The following is a 21,988-nucleotide window of genomic DNA, read 5'->3' on the forward strand; positions in this document are numbered from 1 at the left end:
AATCTGGGGAGGCTGGAATAGAAGTCTTGGCATGTAGGATTCCGACTGCAAGGTTTTACAAATCTTTTACTGCTTGTGTATTGTCGCTGCATGTGCCCAGTCCTCATGGGGGGACCCTGGAACCTCTCAGGCCCCAGGCACTCACAGAATCACAGAGTTGGAGGGGACCCCAGGCGTCATCCAGTCCACCCCCTGCAACGCAGGAGCCGCAGCTGAATCGGGACAAGGCTTCTGCCCCCTGCCTCCCCCCCCCCCCGCTGCCCCCTTCCTTACCGGGCAGAAGAAGGAGTTGTCGGTGATGTATCGGGCGACGGTGTGGCTGCCGGCGGACAAGGCCATGAGGAGGAGGAGGGCGTCTCTGGCCTGCTGCCCCACCAGCCCCTCGCGGTGGATGAAGGGCACCAGCAGGGAGAAGACCAGCAGGTTGGCGGGGCCCGGCTCGCCTGCCGCGGGGGGGCTGTGGAAGAAGAGCTCCAGCAGGGGGGGCTCCCGGGCCGCCGAGACGCAGAGCTGGTGCAGCAGGAGCACCAGGCTGCCCTCCAGGGCCGGCGAGGCCGGGCCGGCGCACAGGCCCAGCAGGCGCAGGAGGGGCCCCAGGACGGGCCGGTGGCGCAGGAGGGGCTGGTGCGCCTGGCCCAGGAGCATCTCGTAGAGCTTGAGCAGCTCGGCCTTGCGCTCCTCAGGGAGCTCCCCCCGCCGCAGGTGCCAGGCCAGCAGGCGGCCCAGGACATTCTCGGCCAGCGCCAGCTCCAGGATGGGGCCCGGGGAGCCCTCCGCCCGGGGACGCTCCTCCGCCAGCAGCGTCAGCATCTGCAGCGTGTGGTTGCGCACGGCGCTCAGGTCGTCCGCCGCGCCCCCCTGCGCCCCCCGCGAGGCCGGGCTCTTCTCCAGGATGCGCAGCACCTGCGAAGGGGGGGAAAGAGTCAGACGGAAACCAAGGTAGACTGCCTCCGGGGCTGGAGGCTCCGCAAGAGGAGCCTCTGCTCTCACGGATGCCCCCAAACTCTCCTGTAGCGTTCCCAAAGCAAGGAAGGATTGGACTCTGGTTAACAGAATACACATGAAGCTTGACCAGCAAGACTCTGGGAGGAGTGCCAGTAATAATCCTCTCCCCCTCCTTGGCCCAGGTCGTTTTATTCACAAAAGAACTTTTTACACCGTGTTCATAAGAACCAATCAGGCTCCCTCTGAGCATTTCTAAAACCCCACGTGGGACAAAGTCAGATCAGAAGAAATTCTTTTAACCACAAAGAAACTATTTCCTACTTGAGCATGCACAGTAGTCCAGAGTCAATAAAACAGAAATAAAAGGAGGAATGCTTTCAGCAAAACCACGGAGGTCATAAACAGGAGAGGCAGGATGGCAGAATTTACCATCTCCTTGTGAACTCTATTCTTGGCCCTTAAGATCTGTCTAAAGGTTAAACTACATCAAAGTAACCTACTATCTTTATGTATTGAGGATGCGCAGTGAAGCATCTGGCCTGTGTTTCAGAATGCTGATATGTGCCTGTCAGGTGTAGAGAAAGCAAATGGCAGAGGTGGAGAGGCTTGTGGGATTTGATCAGAAATTATTGTCAATGAATCAAACCCAGTCAACGCAATGCTTTCATCGCGGACACATTGGCTTGCTTCATTTTTCATAATTCCTCATAGCAATCCCCCCCGCCCCCCCCCCACTCTGGATATTTGCACCAGAAAACTCTCCCCCTCCTGTCCATGCACAGGGGCGCAAACAGGGAGACACTGGGGAGCCTTTTCTAAAATACAGTGGTACCTCGGTTCTCTAACATAATCCACTCCAGAAGACCCTTCAATTTCTGAAACGTCCGAAAACCTAAAACTCAATAGCCAACAGGCCCCAGGAACTTGTACTCAGCGGAAGCCGCATGGCATGTTCGAAAACCGAAGCATTTACCTCTGGGTTTATGGCATTTGATAACCAAAATGTTCGTCAATGTTCAAAAAGCAAGGTACCACTGTACATCATAGGGCAGAGCTTTCCAAACTGTGTGTCTTGAGACATTCGTGTGTCGGCTGCAATGTGCAGAAGCGTCGCACAAACACTCTCTGCCCTCCTTCCGAAGCTGGAAAGAGGTTAATTTAACCTCCGGGTTTACCTGTAAAACTGAATTACTGTGTCGCAAAATGATGTGTGTCTAAAAAGTGTGTCAACGACAGGAAAAGCTGGGAAAGCTCTGCGGAAGCTTGTAAACAAATGTATACCGTATTTTTTGCTCCATAAGACGCACATAGTTTTTAGAGAAGGAGGAAAATAAGGAAAATAAATATTCTAAATGAAACAGTGATCTGATGGTGAATTTGGGGTGACCCAATCCTGAGGATCCATGTGGATCTGTGCTTTGTAACCACGTTTTTGCACCATTGCAGCCCCAGAAAACAGTGGATGCATGGTTTTTTTCGTGCAGGCTGTAGCCATGGACAGGCTATGTGATCTGATGGGTGACCCAATGTAAAAATCCTGAGGATCCATGGGCTTTTACCTCCCCCCTCCCAGTGTGGTGTAGTGGTTAAGAGCAGTGGACTCGTAATCTGGGGAACCGGGTTCGCGTCTCCGCTCCTCCACCTGCAGCTGCTGGGTGACCTTGGGCCAGTCATACTTCTCTGAAGTCTCTCAGCCCCACTCACCTCACAGAGTGTTTGTTGTGGAGGAGGAAGGGAAAGGAGAATGTGAGCCGCTTTGAGTAGTGATAAAGCGGGGTGTCAAATCCAAACTCTTCTTACTCTTCTTCTTCCCCCTCCCAGGCAGCCTCCTTTATCTCTAGCCTCCCTTATCTCTCTCCCCGATCGGCAAACGATCAGGCTTTGTTTCAACACCCACTTCCCTCTTTCAAAAAGAAAGCATGTTCTGCTTTTTGCCCCTGGGCAATTCGGCTCCAGGGACCACCCATTCACTCCATAAGACGCACAGACATTTCCCCTTACTTTTTAGGAAGAAAAAGGTGTGTCTTATGAAGCGAAAAATACGGTGTTTTGTATAATTTTTGAATAATATTTGTATAATTTTTGATATTATATTGAGAGAGAAAACACACACACTCACACAAAAAAAAATTCTCTTCCTGTGGTTCCTAACACCCAGGATGCAGAACGTTGATGCCCCTGTCTTTGGGGGGCAGAGCAGACCCCCTGCGGCTACTAGCCCTCGATAGCCCTCTCCTCCTCCATGAATTCTTCTGATCCTCTTAAAGCGGCCATCAGTCTCCAGTGGCAGTGAGTTCCACAGCTGTCCATGCACGCCCCCCACCCCGAAGCCTCTCTTGGGGGGAACGTCCCCTCTCCCCCCCAACCCCCTCCCTGCCAGCCACTCACCTGGACCCAGTGATTCTTGAAGACCATGAGGCAGGTTTCGGGGTCGGCCGCCATGGGGCTCTGCAGGCTGGCGCCACGGGTTCCCCGGTGCCCCCCGGCCCCCGCCCGGGGGTTCAGCTTGCTCAGCCAGCTCATCCTCTCCATCGGGAAGGGCAGTGCTGCGGGGGGGGGGTCACGGGGGGGGAGAGGCTGTTGCAGGCGGTCAGGGGTCACAGGTGGCCGTGCACTGGACTGGCTCCTCCGAGGACGGCTGCTGGGCACGGGGCGGGCAAGGAGGGGGGGCGGGAGGCCCTTGTGGCCAGGGGGGGCGCCATTCTGCTTCGGAGGAAGCCCCGGCCTGCGGAAACAGAACGTGGGGAGGAAAAAGTGAGCGGGAGCCGTGACCTCAAACTGGGGTGTTTTTTTAATAATCTTTATTAATTTAAATTACACACTTATACAAAGAATTTACAATTTCATACTACAAAAAGAAAATTAAAGAAAAAGCAATTAAAAAACAGAAGAAGAAACAGCAAATTTACGTACGTAAAGAAAACACTTAGCCTTCCTAATTAATACGAAATTAAGCACTTAAATAAAAAAGACTTCTGACAAAACGAGACTTCCAATCATTCTCATTGTACTGCATATACTGTCGTTTCCCCCTGCACAGTTTTATATTCTTTCATATTGTTCCCGTCTACTCCACAAACGGTCTTTGTTGTGTTTACAAGTGTCACTCATGTTCTGCTAATACGGTGTGGTTGGTACAATATGATCTTATGTAATCCTTAAATATTCTCCATTCTCCAAATATTTTCTGGTTCAATACTCCTCTAACTCTTCCCATCAATTTTTCTAGTTGTAAATATTCTAACATGAGTATCTGCCAATCTGCGATTGTCGGTATTGTTTCCTTCTTCCACTTCCTCGCCACAAGAATTCCTGCTGCTGTGGTGGCATACATGGTCTTATGTCTTTTTCAATTTCTAATGGTAAAATGCCTAAAAGAAAGATCTCTGGGTTTTTTTTACAAGTAAGTCTGAATAATTTCTTGAATTCATTATAGTTATTATCCCAAAATTCCCTAATGATTGCACAAGTATATGACCCCACATCTATTTTACATCTCCAGCAAGTCGGTGACCCCCCTTTATACATTTTCGCTAGTTTCAAGGGGGTACAATGCCATCTATATAACATCTTCATGATGTTCTCCCTAAGTATGCTGCGAATTTAATATCTACCTTCCACAATCTCTCCTATTGATCCATATATGTGTGTGTGTGTGTGTGTTGTATTCCAAACTCTTTCAAAGGAATTGCAAAATTGTAGGGTCGGAAGGGACCCCATGGGTCATCCAGCCGAACCCCCAGCAATGCAGGAAGCCCCGCTAAGGAACCCCCAACAGACGGCCATCCAAACTCTGCTTGAAAACCTCCAAGGAATAATAGAATCATCTAGCCAGAAGGCACCCCAAGGGTCATTCAGTCCACCCCCGCCAATGATGAGCAACTTTTTTTTCTTTTATTTAACATAATTATTACCAAACACAAGCAAAATACCTACAAATACATACATATATTTTTCAGATAAGCAGAGAGGAAGTGCAGTGTAAGCGATGGAAGTCAATCAATGAAGTTTTATTATTGAGATATTTGTAGAATAAATCTGGAAGAAATTCTTCCAATTTTTCTTCTTATTTTTTTCCTTTTTCTTCTTTTTTATATATGTGTGCTTATCTGAAAAGTATATGTTGAGCAACTTTTCAAACAAAAGAAACAGCATTCCCCCCCCCCCTGCCGCCACCCCCCAGACATGATGGGCAAGGGCCACCTCCAGCTAGTTCTGAAACACCCCATAATCCAGCCTTTGCCACTGGTAGACTGTGCTTGGGGCAGAAAGTCAGGCAGACCTTGCCGCTGTTTCAAGCCAGCTGAGTTGTAAGGCTGCCTGCCTGGGATTCTTCTGCTGTGATTCCTACGATTCCCTGACCTCCTTGCTCAGCCCAGCGATGGCTCCCTCCTTGCCCTGAAAGGCTTGCCCTGCAGAAGCAAAATAAAGGCAAAGAGCAACCGGCTCTTTGGAGGAGTGTTAAGCCAAGATACGATCCGCTACGAAAACCTCACTCCTTCCTTCTCTCCCCACCAACAGAGGTCTGAGGCGCCCGCCCCAGAGATGCCCCACAGATATGTCACCATCTCTTCCCCCCACTCATCCGGAGATCATTTTCAGAAGCCGTTTCTCAGACGTCCAGGACAAATCCCTCCTGGCTGCCAGCATTCAGAGATCCTAAACGCCAGGTATCTTAAATGAGACTGTGTGGCACAGTGGTTAGAGAGGCAGACTAGGGACCTGCGAGAGGCCAGGGTTAAAATCCCCACTCGGCACCCATGAGAGATTCCTTTGGGGGACCTGGGCGGCCTCTCAGGAACTTGGCCCACTTCGCAGGGTCCAGAATGCTAATCCAAAATGCGGCAGCCAGACTGGTGACTGGGAGCAGCCGAATATCCAAAGACCGAATATCAGATCTAACAACATTAGAAACGCGTTACAGATCATCAATGATAAAATCATAAAACAAAGCATACCGACAGACAGCCTAATAGTAAAATGATCGTCGTAAAAAAAAAAGTCCTCTCTGCCTCACTTTCACAGGCCATCGATTATTTAATGGCCAAAGGGCCATGTTTCTTCCTGGCGCCCAAAGGCATTTCAGGATGGCACCAGGCGAGCCTCTCCAGGCAGAGTGCCCCACAACCGGGGAGCCACCACAGAAACAGCCTGTTCTCCGGACCTCTCTGGGGCCTCAGGGAGAAGCGGAAGGTCTGGGCCGGTGGGTCCTGAAGGCCTGGAGGCCCTGAGCCACGTAGGAGCTACGGATCTCCCTCCATGAATTTATCTCATCCTCTCTCAAGGCCATTTGAGTTCTTGGCCATCCCCGCCGCCTGCAGGAAGGAGTCCCCCAGTTTAACCCTGCGCTACATGAAAAAGGACTTTCTTTTATTCCCTCTGAATCTTCCAACGTTTGGCTTCCCGGGAGTTCTCGTGTTCGGCCTCTTTTCCCGCTGGTCCTCATGGGAATGGGGTGGGGGCCAAGCTGCTGAATTTTGCTAGCTCTGCTCTGAAGGCCCCTCGGCCAACGGCCATTGGGAAACATTCGCGTCTTCCAGGGAAACAGCTGCATTGTGCAAAGCCCTGCAAGAGCTACTTACTCTCATGTAGACCTGCCAGGGCTTGGGCCACCAGCAACCGCAGGAGATCCAGCAGCTGAGCCCAAGGGGGAAGGGTCTGGGGGGGGGGTAGCCCTCCCCTTGGCCTTCTCTCTGAGCCCCTCTGACCTAGAGATCAAAGATTTATTGCAGGAGACACTTAATCCCCCCCACTTCTTTTTTTAAAAGCCACTTCTGCTTCTGGTGGTTTATTTCAGTCCCGGAAGAGGAACGAGCCGCTGCTTTTAATTGCATTTCTCCTTATTGTGCTGGGTCTCTTTCTAGGGAAGCTTCCTCAAATGCAAGGAAAAGAGAAGCAGGATCCGAATGCAGCCCCTCTGCTTGGCATCTCCTTCCCCCGCAAAGGGGAGGCTGAGCTGGGGGGGGGGGTGAGGCAGAATGCCAGGCGACCCATGAGCCAAGTTCTCACCTTACAAACAAGCAGGAGGAACGCAGGCCAAGGAGGAGCCTGGGTCGTCCCCCCCCCCCCGGGGGTTCCTCTTGGCAACGGAGGAGAAGCAGCCGCAGCAGCTGCCACCCTTGGCAGCAGCAGCAGCAGCAGGATCAGGCCCTGCCCTCACCCACAAGCCCTCCCTCCCTCCCGCTGCTGGCAAGGGTGGGGCTCTTTGGCGCAAGTTAGAGGCCCAGGAAAGGCGTTTCCACGTATCCCAAACACTCCTTCCTGGCCAGATGAAATAAACCGGGGGAAATTCCTTCCGCCTCAAGGCCAGGGAAAGTCTAAAGTCCGCCCAAGAGAGGCTGCCGCCTTCTGCAAGAGAGGGAGAGGCGGAGGTCTCTGGGTTGCAACAGGCTGGGCTCAGATCCCGGCTGCCACGAGGGCTCCTGCCTGGCGGGTCTGGCATGGGTAGCAGGGTCTCAGAAGAGCCGGCTGGATCAGGCCAAGGGGGGGGCCCAAGCCCACCGCCCTGTCCTCACAGGGGCCAGCCAGATGTGCCCATGGGGTGTCCCCAAAAGGACATGGACAAAGCAACAGCCCCCTCCTGCCCTTCCCAGCAACTGGGGCTCAGGTGGATTGCAGGTGCCCATTGCGGAGGCAGAGAAGAGCTGGGGGGGGGGGGGAGATCTCGTTTCCAATATTGTGATTGATCACCAGCTAAACATCGCGATATTCCGGTGTCTCATCACGATGTCTGAAATAAGGATGGAACTACAAAGAGGCGCTGGCTGGCTTCACGGCTTCCCCTGCACGGTGATTTTTGCATAGCACACAAACACACATCGTGATTCGTGATACATTGCCAGGTCTGAAATGATGAAACCGTTATCACAATATGGATCTCATACATCAATGGATGGCCCAGCCATGGGCGGCCCTTTCCTCCTCCATGAACTGGCCTGCTCCTCCTTTAAAGCCCTCCAAGTGGGTGGCCCTCATGGCCTCCTGTGGCAGGGAGTTCCACGGTTCAACTCTGCATAAAGAAGGGTCTTTCTTTCTCTGCCCCGAATCTCCCAACATCCGGCTTCACTGGATGCCCAGAAGTCCTAGCGTTGGAAGGGAAGGGGGGATTTTTCTCTCTAGCCCCTTTCTCCAGCCCAGGCATCATTTTATAAGCTTCTAGCTTGCCCCCTCTTCCCCGGCCTTTCGCTGAGCTATAAGCCCTTGGGCAACCACTGCCCCCCCCGGATCACCTGGGGTGGGGGGCTCTTTTCTGAACCTTTTCCAATCCTACAACATCCTTCTTGAGGCGAGGCGACCAGAACTGAGCAGAGGATTCTATGGTTACCAGACGTCCCCATTTCCCGGGGACAGTCCCCAGATTTACAAATCCGTCCCCGGACAAAATCCGCCCCCGGATTTCATTTAAAGTCCCCGGATTTATATTTTAAGTGTCGTAGATTTATTAGTAGGGAATGAATGTTGAGTGATTCAACAGCACAAGACACATCATATGGGGACTTTCGGTGAGGCAACGTGGCGAGCGCCACGGCAGCGGGCAGCTCCAGAAGCTACCAGGCTGGCTCTGGGCTGCTGAGACTGCCACTGCCGCCACCGCTACCGAAGGGGAACTGGGGAAGCCCGGTGCGTCAACTGGGGGAGCCACTGACACACACACACACACAACCCAAATTGAGTTGGGAGAGAGAGCGCCCAGCCACCCGGCCAACTGCCCCGGGGCGAGGCAAACCCCGGAGCCAACGCAAAAGGAAAGGGGAGAGGAGAGGAGAAGGAGAAAAAAGAAAGAAGTCCCCACCTTGCACCACAACAGCACCACAAAGCTGGCAGATTTTTGTCCGATTCCTTTCCGAATGATTCCCTAGCATGGTATAGAATCCTTACAACATATACTATTCTGTTGTTCACTACATTCAGTTTCTCAGATCAGATTTTTGTCCCCTTTATTATTGGAAATCTCGGGTGACTCCTTGGAAACACAGCTAATACATTTACTGCAAGATTCTGATCCGAGTAGGTCCCTTTTTGTTGCCAGATTTCTGATAACAGTATTAGCTTATAAGAGGAAAAATGGATTACTCTATGATTATTGATTTTGCCTAAATAATATTGATTTATATTGACAATTTGATATTTTAAGCGCTATGTTGTTCTTATTTTAATGGAATTTAGAAATTCACGGTTTGAGATGTACTTGATTTAAACGTATTTTAATTTATTAATTTTATTTTGTTATACCTGCTTTGCTGTATGATGTATTGAATATGGGCCTATGGCCGTAATAAACTATCTATCTATCCCTAGCATGGAATCTGCTCCAACGGAACGGCCTTTGCCGTTTTATGAGCCACTCGCTGCATTTGGAGAGAGGTCCTTCTGGAACTCCTTGCAATCGCTTTTCCTTTTAATGGCTCTGAACAATTTGGTTTCCTCAACCAATGTGGCCATCCCTAGGATTATCTAGTCCACCCCCTGCAAAGCAGGAATCTCAATGAAAGCATTCATATAGTTCTGGACACTCTCACAGAACTCCAAAAACTTTTACCTACAGGTAGGTAGTTGTGTTGGTCTGCCGTAGTTGAAACAAAATAAAATAAAAAATTCCTTCCAGCAGCACCTTAGAGACCAACTAAGTTTGTTACTGGTATGAGCTTTCGTGTGCATGCACACTTCTTCAGATACCAGCTCATACCAATAACAAACTTAGTTGGTCTCTAAGGTGCTGCTGGAAGGAATTTTTATTTTTATTTTGCTCCAAAAAGATTGTGAGTTATGACTTGTCCTTGCCAAAGCCATGCTGACTCCACTTCAGCAAGGCTTGTTCTTCTATATGCTTGGCTATTTTATCTTTAACAATACATTCCACCACTTTTCCCAAGACATGAATTAAGCTAGGCAGCCTGCAATTCCTAGCATCCCTCTTTAAAAACTGGTGTTACATTGGCTACTTTCCAGTCCTCAGGTATGGAGTCTGATCTGAGGGACAAGTTACTTATTTTTGTTCGACCAGCAATTTCCCGTTTCTTTGAGATCTTGCAGGAATGCCATCCGGACAATTTTCAGCCAAGAATTCCTCCCTTCTCCCCACTGTCTGCCTCAGTTTCTCGGACAGATGCACAGAACTGCTTTGGCTTCTTTGCCATTTCCTTCTCCTCCTTTAGCCCTCCCTCGTCTCCTCCGTCATCCAAGGGTCCAAGAGTCTCCCTAGACAGTCCCTCTCTTTCAGAAGGCTTTGTGAGAAAGTTACTCCAAGGCCCTTAAGATCAGCCTCTGAGCCCCACCACACATCCCGCAAAGGGCAGCCCCATTAAACTGGCGAGGGCCAGAGGCAGGACCTTTTGGGGGGCAGCCCCACATCCTTGCCCCTCTCTCTCCAGGCATGCCTTCCCACATGGGCTCCGGGGGCCAAACAGCTGTTCCTTAATACTTTGGCTGCTTTCGGGGTAAAATGCTGTTTAAAACTCAGTTTCTGCTCATCGCTCGTATTTTACTGCTGCTATTTTCAGAAGCGTTGGTGTTTTCTAGAGTGTGCTTTGCAATTCCACGCAGAACAGATTTTGCGTTTCTAGCTATGCCGCCTCGGGTGGGTCAGTCCCCAAATAGGTGACCTGTAGCATCAACACGGAACAAATCCCAACACTTTCGACGAAGAGGTGAGCCTTAATCTCAGAGTCCCAACCCAACTGCAGCTACCGGCCAGAGCTGGAGACGGGCCAAAATCCACACCCAGAACTGAGATTGGACTAGAAGAGCCTGGGGAAGGGTCCCTTCCCACCCCACAGCTTTGCGATTCCATGAACAGCCCTGGCTGCTGCACTGCTTCTCTGGGGGCCTCAAAGTCATGCTCTCTGAGTCAAGCGCAGACTTCCTGCCCCCTCCATCTTAACCAGCCCAGAGCTGGATCCTGCCGTGGGGGCAGGTGTGCCCCCTTTAAGGTCCAAGGTGAAGGGGAGCCAGGCAGAGCAGCTATCTGTCCACCCCGCCCTCCATCTCCTGGCTGGCTGCATTCCCAGGAAGGTCATAATCCCCACTCGGTAGGTGAACCTCAGCCCTCTGTGCCTGCCACCCAAAGCTCAGAGCCCCACGGCACACACCTGCCCCCCACCCCACCTGACACACGGCGAAAGGAGTCCCCCTCCCAGCCCCAGTGTGGAGGAGTACCGCAGAGCTGCCCCTTCCCCAGAGACGCTACTCACCGGTTGCCCAGAGAGAGAGAGGGAGGCAGGGAGCAAAGGCGGAAAAGCAGCTCAGCCGCTGCCCCACACCCCCCACCCCGGCGTGGACTCTGCCCCTTGTTGGAGCAGGGCAGGGCAAAGCCAGAAGGAGGCAGCCTCGTCCGGACGCCCCACAGCTGCTGGGACAGCCAGGGATCTATGGGGCGACTGCGCTGGGTGGGAGCCCTGCGTTGGATGACTCAATGCAAAAAGGAGATTGCAGGGCAGAAGAAGTTCGGAAAATAGCAACCGAGAGGATCGAAGTGGCTCCTGCGAGGAAAGTGTGGGGCGTTTGGGAGTCCTTAGCTTGGAGAAAGGGAGAGGCAACGGGACAGACACTTGTCGCATTTGATTGGCGTTGGAGTGAGACTGAGTTGAGAAATAAGACTAGGAGCACAGATTGATATGGGAATGTATTAGATAAAATATACAATAATAAGAGTACATTCACTTGTAAAAGAGGAATATACAACGGGATAGACAGGAAGTTTAGTGTGTTGGTATGTGTACGATTTTGGGGGGGGGAGAATTGTTTTTGTTTTTTCTCTTTTTTTTGTTTATTTCATTTTCTTTCTAGGTATATAAAATTTGCATGCAAGTTTTGTATTCATGTTGGAAATTATATTATAGTAAGTCCTGTAACGTAATATGACAACGTTTACTGATGTAATATGAGAATGCTAGCAAACAAATAAATAAAATGAAGGGGGGTAAAGGATAGGTACTTGTCGACTTAGGTACTTGTTGTACTTATTCACGGCAAGGAGAACTCGCAGACCTCCAGCTGAACGTGGGGAGGCTCAGGACAGACCAGAGGAAGTGGGACTGTGGAACTCCCTCCCACTGGAAGCCCCCAGCCCAGATGGCTTTAAAAGAGCTTCCAACCAACTGAGGGAGGAGGAGAGGACCATCGAAGGCGAGTAGCCAGGCTGGCTCTGTTTTTCTCCCTCTCCCCTAAATCCAGAAGTCGTGGAGATCCAAGAAAGCTGAAGGGTGTGGGGCAGATGGAAGGAAGGCCTTCCTCCTGCCCCGTCCGCCAGCCGGGAGCCAGGCCCCAGAGGATCGTGTTCCTGCCTTTCCTCCAGGAATAGCAGGAGCCCAGACGGCAGCGAAATCCCAGGCAGGCTGCCCAGGAGCAGAGGCAGCAGGTGGGGGGAGAAGGTGGCCCAGATTCACCTGTCTGCCGAGGATGGGAGCCCTTCCTTTTTCCTGCCCTGAATCTCCCAGAAATCACCTTATTCGCTTCCACCGTGTCGCCTCTTCCTGGCCTTTTCTCCAAACTAAAAAGCCCCCAGCGCTTCAGCCTCCCTTCTCAGTCGCTCCATCTCTGGCTCAGTTTCCGAACCTTTTCAAACTCTGCCATCTCCTCTTTGGGGATTATTTATTAGGAGCAAGTCGGGTTTTGAGACGCGCAAAGGGAGGCCTCGGGAGACCCGAATCTCCCCCCCCCCCCATAACTCTGCCAGAAGCCAAGTGTGTTTTGCAAGGGGGGGGGGAATGACGGAGAGAGGTTGCTAAGATCCACTCCAGGCACCAGATCCCTCAGGATCAGCAGTCCCACCGGCTTTGCAGGGCAGCTTGATTTCCCTTTTGCAGCAGCAGCAAGAGCTCTGGGGCTGGGAGGGTCCAGATCAGGAAGGCGAGGGGGAGGGGGAGACACCCACCCCATAGCGCTGCTCTTCGGGGTTTCCGTTCCCCCATCCCCCCCTCCACAGCCCCCCCAGCTGCTCTGAACTCCAAAACCTCCTACAGGAGATCAGGGGATCCTCCTCTCATAGAATCCTAGAGTTGGAAGAGACCCCAAGGGCCATCGAGTCCAACCCCCTGCCAAGCAGGAAACACCATCAGAGCACTCCTGACATATGGTTGTCAAGCCTCTGCTTAAAGACCTCCAAAGAAGGAGACTCCACCACACTCCTTGGCAGCAAATTCCACTGTCAAACAGCTCTTACTGTCAGGAAGTTCTTCCTAATGTTTAGGTGGAATCTTCTTTCTTGTAGTTTGGAACCATTGCTCCGTGTCCGCTTCTCTGGAGCAGCAGAAAACAACCTTTCTCCCTCCTCTATGTGACATCCTTTTATATATTTGAACATGGCTATCATATCACCCCTTAACCTCCTCGTCTCCAGGCTAAACATGCCCAGCTCCCTTAGCCGTTCCTCATAAGGCATCGTTTCCAGGCCTTTGACCATTTTGGTTGCCCTCTGGACACGTTCCAGTTTGTCAGTGTCCTTCTTGAACTGTGATGCCCAGAACTGGACACAGTACTCCAGGTGAGGTCTGACCAGAGCAGAATACAGTGGCACTATTACTTCCCTTGATCTAGATGCTATACTCCTATTGATGCAGCCCAGAATTGCATTGGCTTTTTTAGCTGCCGCGTCACACTGTTGGCTCATGTCAAGTTTGTGGTCAACCAAGACTCTCGTTCAGGACCTGGTTCTAAAACCAGACAGGGTGCCCACGACCGCTGGCTCCCAGGGGGCAGCAGAAGACCCCCCACGGGCAGGGCCAGGAGAGAGGGAAGGGACCCCCAGGGTCATCTCACCCACCCCCCAGGCAGGTGGCCACCCCACCTCTGCTGAAACATCTCACAGGAAGGAGTATTGGACATTGTGGGGCAGGAGCTGTGGCTGCCGAAGGGAGGAAGGAGGGAGGGAGGGAGGGAAGGAAGGAAGGAAGGAAGGAAGGAAGGAAGGAAGGAAGGAAGGAAGGAAGCAAGCCTGCCTCCTGGTCTGAATGTCAGACAAGAAGACCCCCCCCCCCCCCGGGACAGAAGCAGGCGGCTGGGGTGGACCCAACAGTGAACTTCTCCAAGCCACACAAACCCCCGGCCTCCACCAGACTCACGAGGACGTCAGAAGGGCCTGAAGGATCAGGCCAAGCCGCCTGTTCTCACAGCAGCCGAATGCCCCTATCAAGCCAGGAATCCAGATAGACTGCCCCTGGGCCAGGAGGCTCCACAGAAGAGCCCGCTGGATCAGGCCAGGGGCCCACCTAGTCCAATCTCCTGGGCAGATGCCTGAAGGGAACGTGCAAGTGGGATTTAAGCAACGCTCTCCCCTCCTGTGGCTTCTGGCAGTGGAGTCAGAGCCCAGCTAGCCTGGCTAGGAGCCACCAAGAGCCCCCTCTCTCCTCCTCTGTGTGGTGTAGTGGTTAAGAGCAGTGGACTCGTAATCTGGGGAACCGGGTTCGCATCTCCGCTCCTCCACCTCCAGCTGCTGGGTGACCTTGGGCCAGTTACACTTCTCTGAAGTCTCTCAGCCCCACTCACCTCACACGAGTGTTTGTTGTGGGGCAGGAAGGGAAAAGGAGAATGCTAGCCGCTTTGAGACACCTTTGGGTAGTGATAAATAATAATAATAAATTTTTTAAAAAAAATTATACCCTGCCCTTTCCGGTTCAGAAAACCAGGCTCAGGGTGGCTAACAAAAAATAAAAAACATTTAATTGATGCTACAAAAAAACCCCAGCACAAAATACAGTATAAAACGTGAATAGGAATAAATTCAGAATTCAAAATTTAGGGGGGAAATCCATCCAATAAACATGAACCCCAGGGCTAGCTGGCTAAGTTAGTCCTATTTGGGCCGGCAAGGAGACCAGGGTCCCAGAGCGGGGAATCTTCATGAAAAGTGGAGGAAGGGGAATAAAAGATCAGAAGTGGAATAAAAGATCAAGGAAGTTCAATCCTGCAGGGCCCTGGTCTCCTAGGACAGAGCATTCCAGCAGGTCGGAGCCACCACTGAGAAGACCCTGGCCTGGGGGAGGATAATCTGACTTCCTTAGGGACCTCTAAACTATGATTATTCATGGACCTTAAGGTCCTCTGCGGGGCAGACCAGGAGAGGCAGACCCTTAAAGCGGGATATCAAACCCAATCTCTCCTCCTCCTCCTCCTCTGCGAATTGGTGTGGTCCTCTTTCGAAGCCCCCCAAGCCAAGCCAGGAGGCCAAGCAGGACCACCAGCCCCCTTGCATTGCAGCGGGTTGGGCTGGATGACCTTCAGGGGACCCTTCCCCCTCTGCACTGCTATGAAGGACTCCAGGCAGGGGCGCCTTAATCCTCATTTCATGTGGGAGAGCCGGCACGTCTGACATCAAGATGAAGGGGGGTGATGGAAACATGAGCATTGCAAGCCAGGACTCCTGGGTCCCAGCGGAGCAGCCCTCCCCCACCTCCTCCAAAGACACACACACACACACACACACACACACACACACACCCTCGGAAGAAGAGGAGAGGGCGAAACCTTAACACAGGCTGAGCCTGCCCAGCCCACAGGAATTGCAGCACATTCCACAGGGCGCTGGCCTGGGCTGGGGGCCAAGGAGGCTGGAGTCTTGAGAAAGGAGAGAGGGAGAGAGCCATGCCCTCTGGCCCAGACAGGCAGGGAGTGGCTGAGGGGAGAGCAGAGGGCACTCTGCGCGCGTGCAGAGGCACTCCCTCCTCCCGGGTATTCATGCCCGCTCTGGCCTGGCCCCCCTGCAGAATGAGGCCCCAGGAGTCTGGCTAAGGAAACTGGGAGGCGCCCCAGAACTAATAATAACTAATAGTAATAAATTTTATTTATACCCCGCCCTCCCCAGACAGAGCCAGGCTCAGGGCGGCTAACAGCAACAAAATAAAATCACAGTAAAACATAATGGGGGGTGGGGAGAGGGAGAAATTAAAAAAACCAATTTAAAATACAGCTTAAAATGCAATTTAAAATGCAGCCTCATTTTAAAATAGCAGATAAATCTAGGCAGAAACAGAACTGTGGAGCTGGAAGGGGCCCCCCAAAGGCCATCTAGTCCTACCCACTTCAATGCAGGAACCGAAGTAGGAGAACCGGCCCCAAAATACCCTTCTCAGCATTTCCTCCCCTGCCCTCTGGCCCAGCAGGTGAGCTAAAGGCTGCCACCCACTGCCGGGGGGGGGGCACACACTAAATCTAGCCCACACTAGACCCTTCCTTGGGGTCAGAAGGGGGGGCGAGGGTGGCATTCCTGAGAGCCCCCCACCCAACCCACATAACCTTCTGCCACAGAGGCAGAGCTAAGCAGAGGGCGGTGAGAAACAGCAGGAATCTCCCCCCACCCAAAAAAAGGACATGCTGTATTTGGATCTCAGAGCCGCCAACAGACTCCCCCTGCCCCCCCCCCCGGACCTGTGAGTCAGGCCAGCCAGAAATAACCCTTAGCAGCAGGAGGAGCATGCTGGGAAGGGAAGAAGGAGGGGGCTCAGCCTGGCCCAGGACCCCCCCCTTTTTTTGCAATATTGACTTTATTCCATGCTTGCCAAATGGTGGGGTTTTGCCCATTTTGAATTTCTGGGTGTGATCAATCAATCAATCCCACTCCCTCCCCAAAGGCATGGGGGGGCAGCTGGCCCAGGAGGCAAGGAATTTTGGGGGGGGGGGGTCGCCTGCCCGCATGTTTGCCAGCCCGGTGTGGGCACAGCGCTTTGGGGGAGAGCCCAGTCCCAACCGGGGCCCAGAGGGGAGCAGGGCCAGGGGGTCTCTGCAAGGAGCTCCCCCCCCACCCCTCCCTGCCCCACATATTAACCCCCCTGCTGAAGACCCATTGGTGACCCTCTCCAGCTCTCCTGGCGCTCCTATGAAACTGCACCAGTTGCCTCCTGAAAACATCCCTGTTTACACAACCCCGTACAGATGCTTAGGAAGCGGAAGGAATTCTAATCCGTTTTGGTAGTTTTCTCTGCTCTGAAGCCCGGTCTCAATTCTTCCTGGGTTTTCTTATCTTTTTGTAAACCGCTCAATCCTAATCGATACTGTTTTTATACCCTGCCCATCCGGCCGGAGGGCCTTGAGGTTTGGTTTTGTTTATCAATCAAGCAGTGTATAAACCTCGCGAAATAAACAAATGAACCTCAGGGCTGGAAGGATTCAGAGAAAAGACAGCGCAAAGTTGGGCTGGGGAACTCCCCGCCACAGGAGTCAGCGAGAGCCACACAATCCAGGCAGCCCTTTCAGAGAAGGCTGGGCAAATTCCCGGGGGAGAACAAGGCTCCTGAGTGCCAGCAGGACAAGTGGGGAAGGGGCCCTGGTGCCCAGCGCCTCTGCAGGAAGGAGCCCATGCCAGGCGGGCAAGGCGGAGGGTGGCTGGCAGGGCAAAGCGGGCCTCCCACGTGGGGTGACTTGGAGGGGCAGCCAAGAGGCCTCGGGATCAAAGCCCTGCTTAAACCTGCCCAGCGGGCGGCTGCCCCGGTGCCCGCTGCCGGGCCCCATGCCCAGGGAGGGAGCTGCCAACGGGCGGTGCCAGGCCAGGACGCCTTCCAAGAGGCTGCCTCTCCTCCTCCCTGCCAGGCCAGGGTGACGAGGGCCGGCTCGCCACACCCTCGCGGCTAAATTTAGCCTGGAAGAGGCTCTTCGGGGGCCGGGATGTCCTTGAGAACAGGTCTGGAATCAGAGGGCTGGAGCGATGGAAGGGACCCCAAGGGTCATCCAGACCAACCCCCCAGAAGGCAGGAATCTCAGCACAGTTGGCAGCGCTGCCGGAGTCCGAGGGGGTGACAGGGAGGGGGGCACAACAGCCTGGCAGGGCGGGCCAGGGCAGGAAAGCGCTTTCAGCTGAGCCAGACCATTGGCTCCATCTAGCTCCATACTGCCCACACGGACTGGCAGCGGCCGTCCAGGGTTTCAGGTGGGGGTCTCTTTCCCAACCTGGGGATTGAATCTTCTACATTCCAAGCACCTGCTCTGTCCCTGAGACTGAGGAAGGCAGAAAGCTGCCATGCCGGGGGAAGAAAAGCACTCTGCACATGGCCAGGAGCCCTTTCTGCCCACGAACATTCAGAAGGCGACGGCTGGGAATTCAGAGGGCAGGGCTGGCACAGGTGTGCACAGACGCCCATTCAGGCAGGCGCCCCCTCCAAGTGCGGACTCCCTCCCCAAGAACCCCCCTCTGTCTGGGCACGTTGTGCAGGCGGCTGTGTCCCAAGGTGACCCCGGCAGCTCGGCTCACTTGCCAGGGAACATCTGGAAAAATGACGGAGGAGGAGAGGCAGAGCAGGATTGGCCCCTTCCACTGCCCACAACGCAGCTGACAGGAGGCAGGGAAAAGGGGGGACTCCCCCTTCCAGCACCCCAAAACCAAGGCGCAGGATCTGAGCCCCACAGCCCCTCCCAGAATGCAACTGGTCTTTGTCTCCACCTAGGAGCCCCGTCCAGCCCTCTCCTCCTCCTCCTCCACGAACCCGCCCAATCCTCTTTCACGTCCGCCTCTGCCTCCTGTGGCAGGGAGTTCCACAGATTAATCTTTTTAAAAAACTTTTTTTGAGAAAGATCGGCTGATCAGCTACAAATCGACTTCTTAGGGCAGCCCAGAGCAGCCAGCCCCCCCCCCCCACGGGGCACCCACAAGAAAACGGGGCCCCCTCACCACACACACAACAGAAAAGAGGTTCCGTGGACCCTTTGATGCGCCTGGTGTCAGGCCCACAAGGATTATATCGCAGCCCCACACTTAGGGGCTCCATCAAGGGCTGCCCACCCCACACAAAAGAGGGAGAAAGCAGGGGGTCTGCAGCCCCCCACCCACCAAGAAACGCCACAAGTCCTTTGTCAGGAAAAGCCTCTTTTTCAGGCGACAGCACCCCCCAAGTCACCAAGTGGGGATTTGAACCTTGCTCAACAAGAGGCTAGTCCTCATTTCATCGCCACTGCAACAACCACCACCAGTGCCTGGCTCCAAAGCTCACATCCAATGAGCTTGGAGGTGGGGGGGTGGAGCCCTGGTCCCCCCCCCCACAGATCGTGGTAGAGTGACACTCTAACCACTTTGCCACGCTGTCCTGAGCTGCCCTCAATGCAGTTGGCACCACCCCATCCCACCCCCACTCCCCACAAAACTCACCTTAGCTGGCTTCTGGGGGGTGGCCTCCTGGTCCTGACCCTCTTCTTTCTTTTCAGGGGGGCCGCCAAGCAGGGCCGCTCCCCCCCACAATCCAAGAGGCCTGGGCGCCGACCCCCACCCACCCACAAAGCCCCCCCCCACCGGAAAGCCCTCTGACGCTCACCTTGCAGTGTAGGCTCCTAGGGTTCGGGTCCCATCCACACAGCAGCTATGGGGGGAAGGCAGGCAGGAAGGGGGGGTCAGAGTGGAATCCCCTTTACTGGCGCCCCCCCAGTCCTCTTCCAGGGATGCGCCCACACCCAAAGCCCCCTTCCGCCCTGGGGGGTCCCACAAGCACCCCCCACCAGGTAAGCCAGCACGGAGATGCCCCCCTATTGCAGGAGGGAGAGGCCCACGGGGGGGGGCTGCCAGGCCAGCCTGCTCTTTCCTTCCAGGGAGGCGGGGGGAGGGCGACCCTTGGCCCTAAGGACCCCCCCCCCCACCCGGGGTCCGCCTGCAGGCCGGGGATCCCCCCCACCTGAGGGACGGAGCAGCCCCCCCCCCAAGAAGCTTTGCCCCAGGACCCTCCTCGGAGGGGGGGGGGTAAAGGGAAGGCATCCCTCTCCCTCCGCTCACGCATCTGGGGGGGGGGAGGGGGAGGGGGCTCCGCTCCGCAAATAGACAGCCCCCCCCCCGCGAGGCGCGACCCAGGACACGCGGGGGAGGGGAGGGGACTCTGCCCCCCCCCAGGGTGGGGCCTCGTGGCAGGAGGGGGGGAGATGGGGAGGGGGCTCCGAGGCCCAGCAGCAGCCCCCCCCACCCCACGGAGAGAGAGGCGCACCAGACTCTGCCCCCCTGGGAAGGAGGGGGTGGGAAGGGGGCGCGAGAGGGAGTCCCCCTCCCCCCGGGTGATGCCCCCCCCCCGCCGGGCACCTGAGTGTCGCCGCCTCCGCTGCCGCCGCCGAGCCGCCATTTTCCTTCCTCCGCCGCCGCCGCCGCCGCCGCCCGGCCAGGCCACGCCCACGGGGCGGGCCCCCTCGCGCCGCAGTCTCCGCCCCCACCTGCCAGCCCCGCCCCCGGCGCCTCCCAGGTGCGGCCAGGGGCCTCTCGGCGCATGCGCGGGGAGGCCGCGGGGAGCAGGGCGCCTCTGGGCATGGGCAGAGGGCGCCGAGGAGCAGCTGGCGGGCAGGATCCCCCCCCCCAAAAGGAGGAGCGCCTCCTGGGGGTCTCGGGGGCAGGACAGCTGCGCAGGAGTCCAGATCCGCTCCTTTCCCCAGGGACTTTGGGGGCTGCGAGGCTTTTCAGGCTCTTCAAATCCAGCCGTAGCTGCAAATTTAATTAATAATAACATCACCTTGCCAACAAAGGTCCATACGGTAAGCTCTGGTTTTCCCAGTAGTGATGTATGGAAGTGAGAGCTGGACCATCAAGAAGGCTGATCGCCGAAGAATGGATGCTTTTGAATTATGGTGCTGGAGGAGACTCTGGAGAGTCCCATGGACTGCAAGAAAATCAAACCTCTCCATTCTTAATGAAATCAGCCCTGAGTGCTCACTGGAAGGACAGATCGTGAAGCTGAGGCTCCAAGACTTTGGCCACCTCAGGAGAAGAGAAGACTCCCTGGAAAAGAGCCTGATGTTGGGAAAGATGGAGGGCACAAGGAGAAGGGGACGACGGAGGACGAGATGGTGGGACAGTGTCTTCGAAGCTACAGACATGGGTCTGGCCAAACTGCAGGGGGTAGTGGAAGACAGGAGGGCCTGGCATGCTCTGGTCCAGGGGGTCACGAAGAGGCGGACACGACTAAACGACGACAACAACAACAATAATCAGTGCTTTTTTTCTATATAAAAAAAGTATAGGGGCACTCTCATTTTGACTCGAGAAAATCACAATTTTGTAGTTTGAATCAGGGTAAAATAAATACAGTCATACCTCATGTTACGTTTGCTTCAGGTTACGTCCCACAGCGACCCGGAAGTACCAGAAAAGGTCACTTCTGGGTTTCGCTGCTCGCGCATGCGCAGGCACACCAAATGACATCATGCGCATACACAGAAGCAGTGAATCGCAACTCGTGCATGCACAGACGCAGGTTTCATTCTGCTCATGTTGCAAATGGGCTTCCAGAACGGATCCTGTTTGCAACCAGAGGTACCACTGTCCAGTAAATGGACAAAAGTGCAAAGATGCACAAAATGTTTAGGGGTATGCGTACCCCTGTGTACCCCCAGAAAAAGCACAAATAATAATAATAATAAATTATTGGGGGGGTGCGAGTTTGGCCCGGCTTCTCAAGCGTTTTCCAGCACAGCATCTTGAGTCCAACTACATTCGGTTCCAAAGGTTTGCTTCACCTTGACATACCTGAGATGTCAGTCTCTGCAGATTTCCAAAATATTTGGACTTGGGGGCAATTCCAGAGAAACGCAGCCTGCTTCAAGAGAGCCACCTGTCCACCTTGGTTGGTCAGATCCAGGGCCAGGGTTTCAGTTTGATGTGGCCCTTGGCTCCTGAAGGGAACGGGGCCCTTTCCATGTCCAGCTGTCCTTTGTCAACAACAAATTGTTGCTGCTTTTTGTGTTGAATATATGCTATGTGGGAATTTATGGACCTAATGGGTATATAAAGCCATTTGCACATCACAAAATATGTATTTTATCAAATTAACTCATGAACTGAAATACAATTAAGAAGTATATTAATAGGGAAATACAATTAAGAAGTATATTAATAGTGAAATAATTATTAAGCTCTAACTTAAAATGATTGGGGGCCCATTCCTTACATCTCAGGAGCCTACACAACACAAAACACTGTTGCTGTATGTAGCTTTTATTTTATTTGTTTTTTATCTTACATTCTGGGAATGTACATCCAGGTTTCTTCCCTTTATTTTCGGGGGGGGGGGGGCAAGAGAGTGGGGCCCTAAGCTATAGCTTGTTTAGCTTATACGTAAATCCGGCGCTGGTCAGATCTAAGACTATATATTCAGGT

At 53.8% G+C, this 21,988-nt stretch overlaps 1 protein-coding gene across 1 annotated transcript in view; it reads right to left on the bottom strand.

The window, feature by feature from the left end:
* Nucleotides 1–20,010, bottom strand: part of FHIP1B (FHF complex subunit HOOK interacting protein 1B) — a 32,612-nt gene extending 12,602 nt beyond the window's left edge. Inside the window, exons 1-4 of the mRNA XM_083736291.1 lie at nt 19,925–20,010; nt 19,176–19,220; nt 3,334–3,670; nt 274–903 (exon numbers count right to left, since the gene is read on the bottom strand). Of these exons, the coding sequence (XP_083592417.1) occupies nt 274–903; nt 3,334–3,477 (774 nt within the window). The 5' untranslated portion in view covers nt 3,478–3,670; nt 19,176–19,220; nt 19,925–20,010. The remainder of the gene's footprint in view (nt 1–273; nt 904–3,333; nt 3,671–19,175; nt 19,221–19,924) is intronic.
* Between the last annotated feature and the right edge of the window lie 1,978 nt (nt 20,011–21,988).

The sequence above is a fragment of the Podarcis gaigeae genome (assembly GCF_964106915.1).
Source record: "Podarcis gaigeae genome assembly, chromosome: 4".
Lineage (NCBI taxonomy): Eukaryota > Metazoa > Chordata > Lepidosauria > Squamata > Lacertidae > Podarcis > Podarcis gaigeae.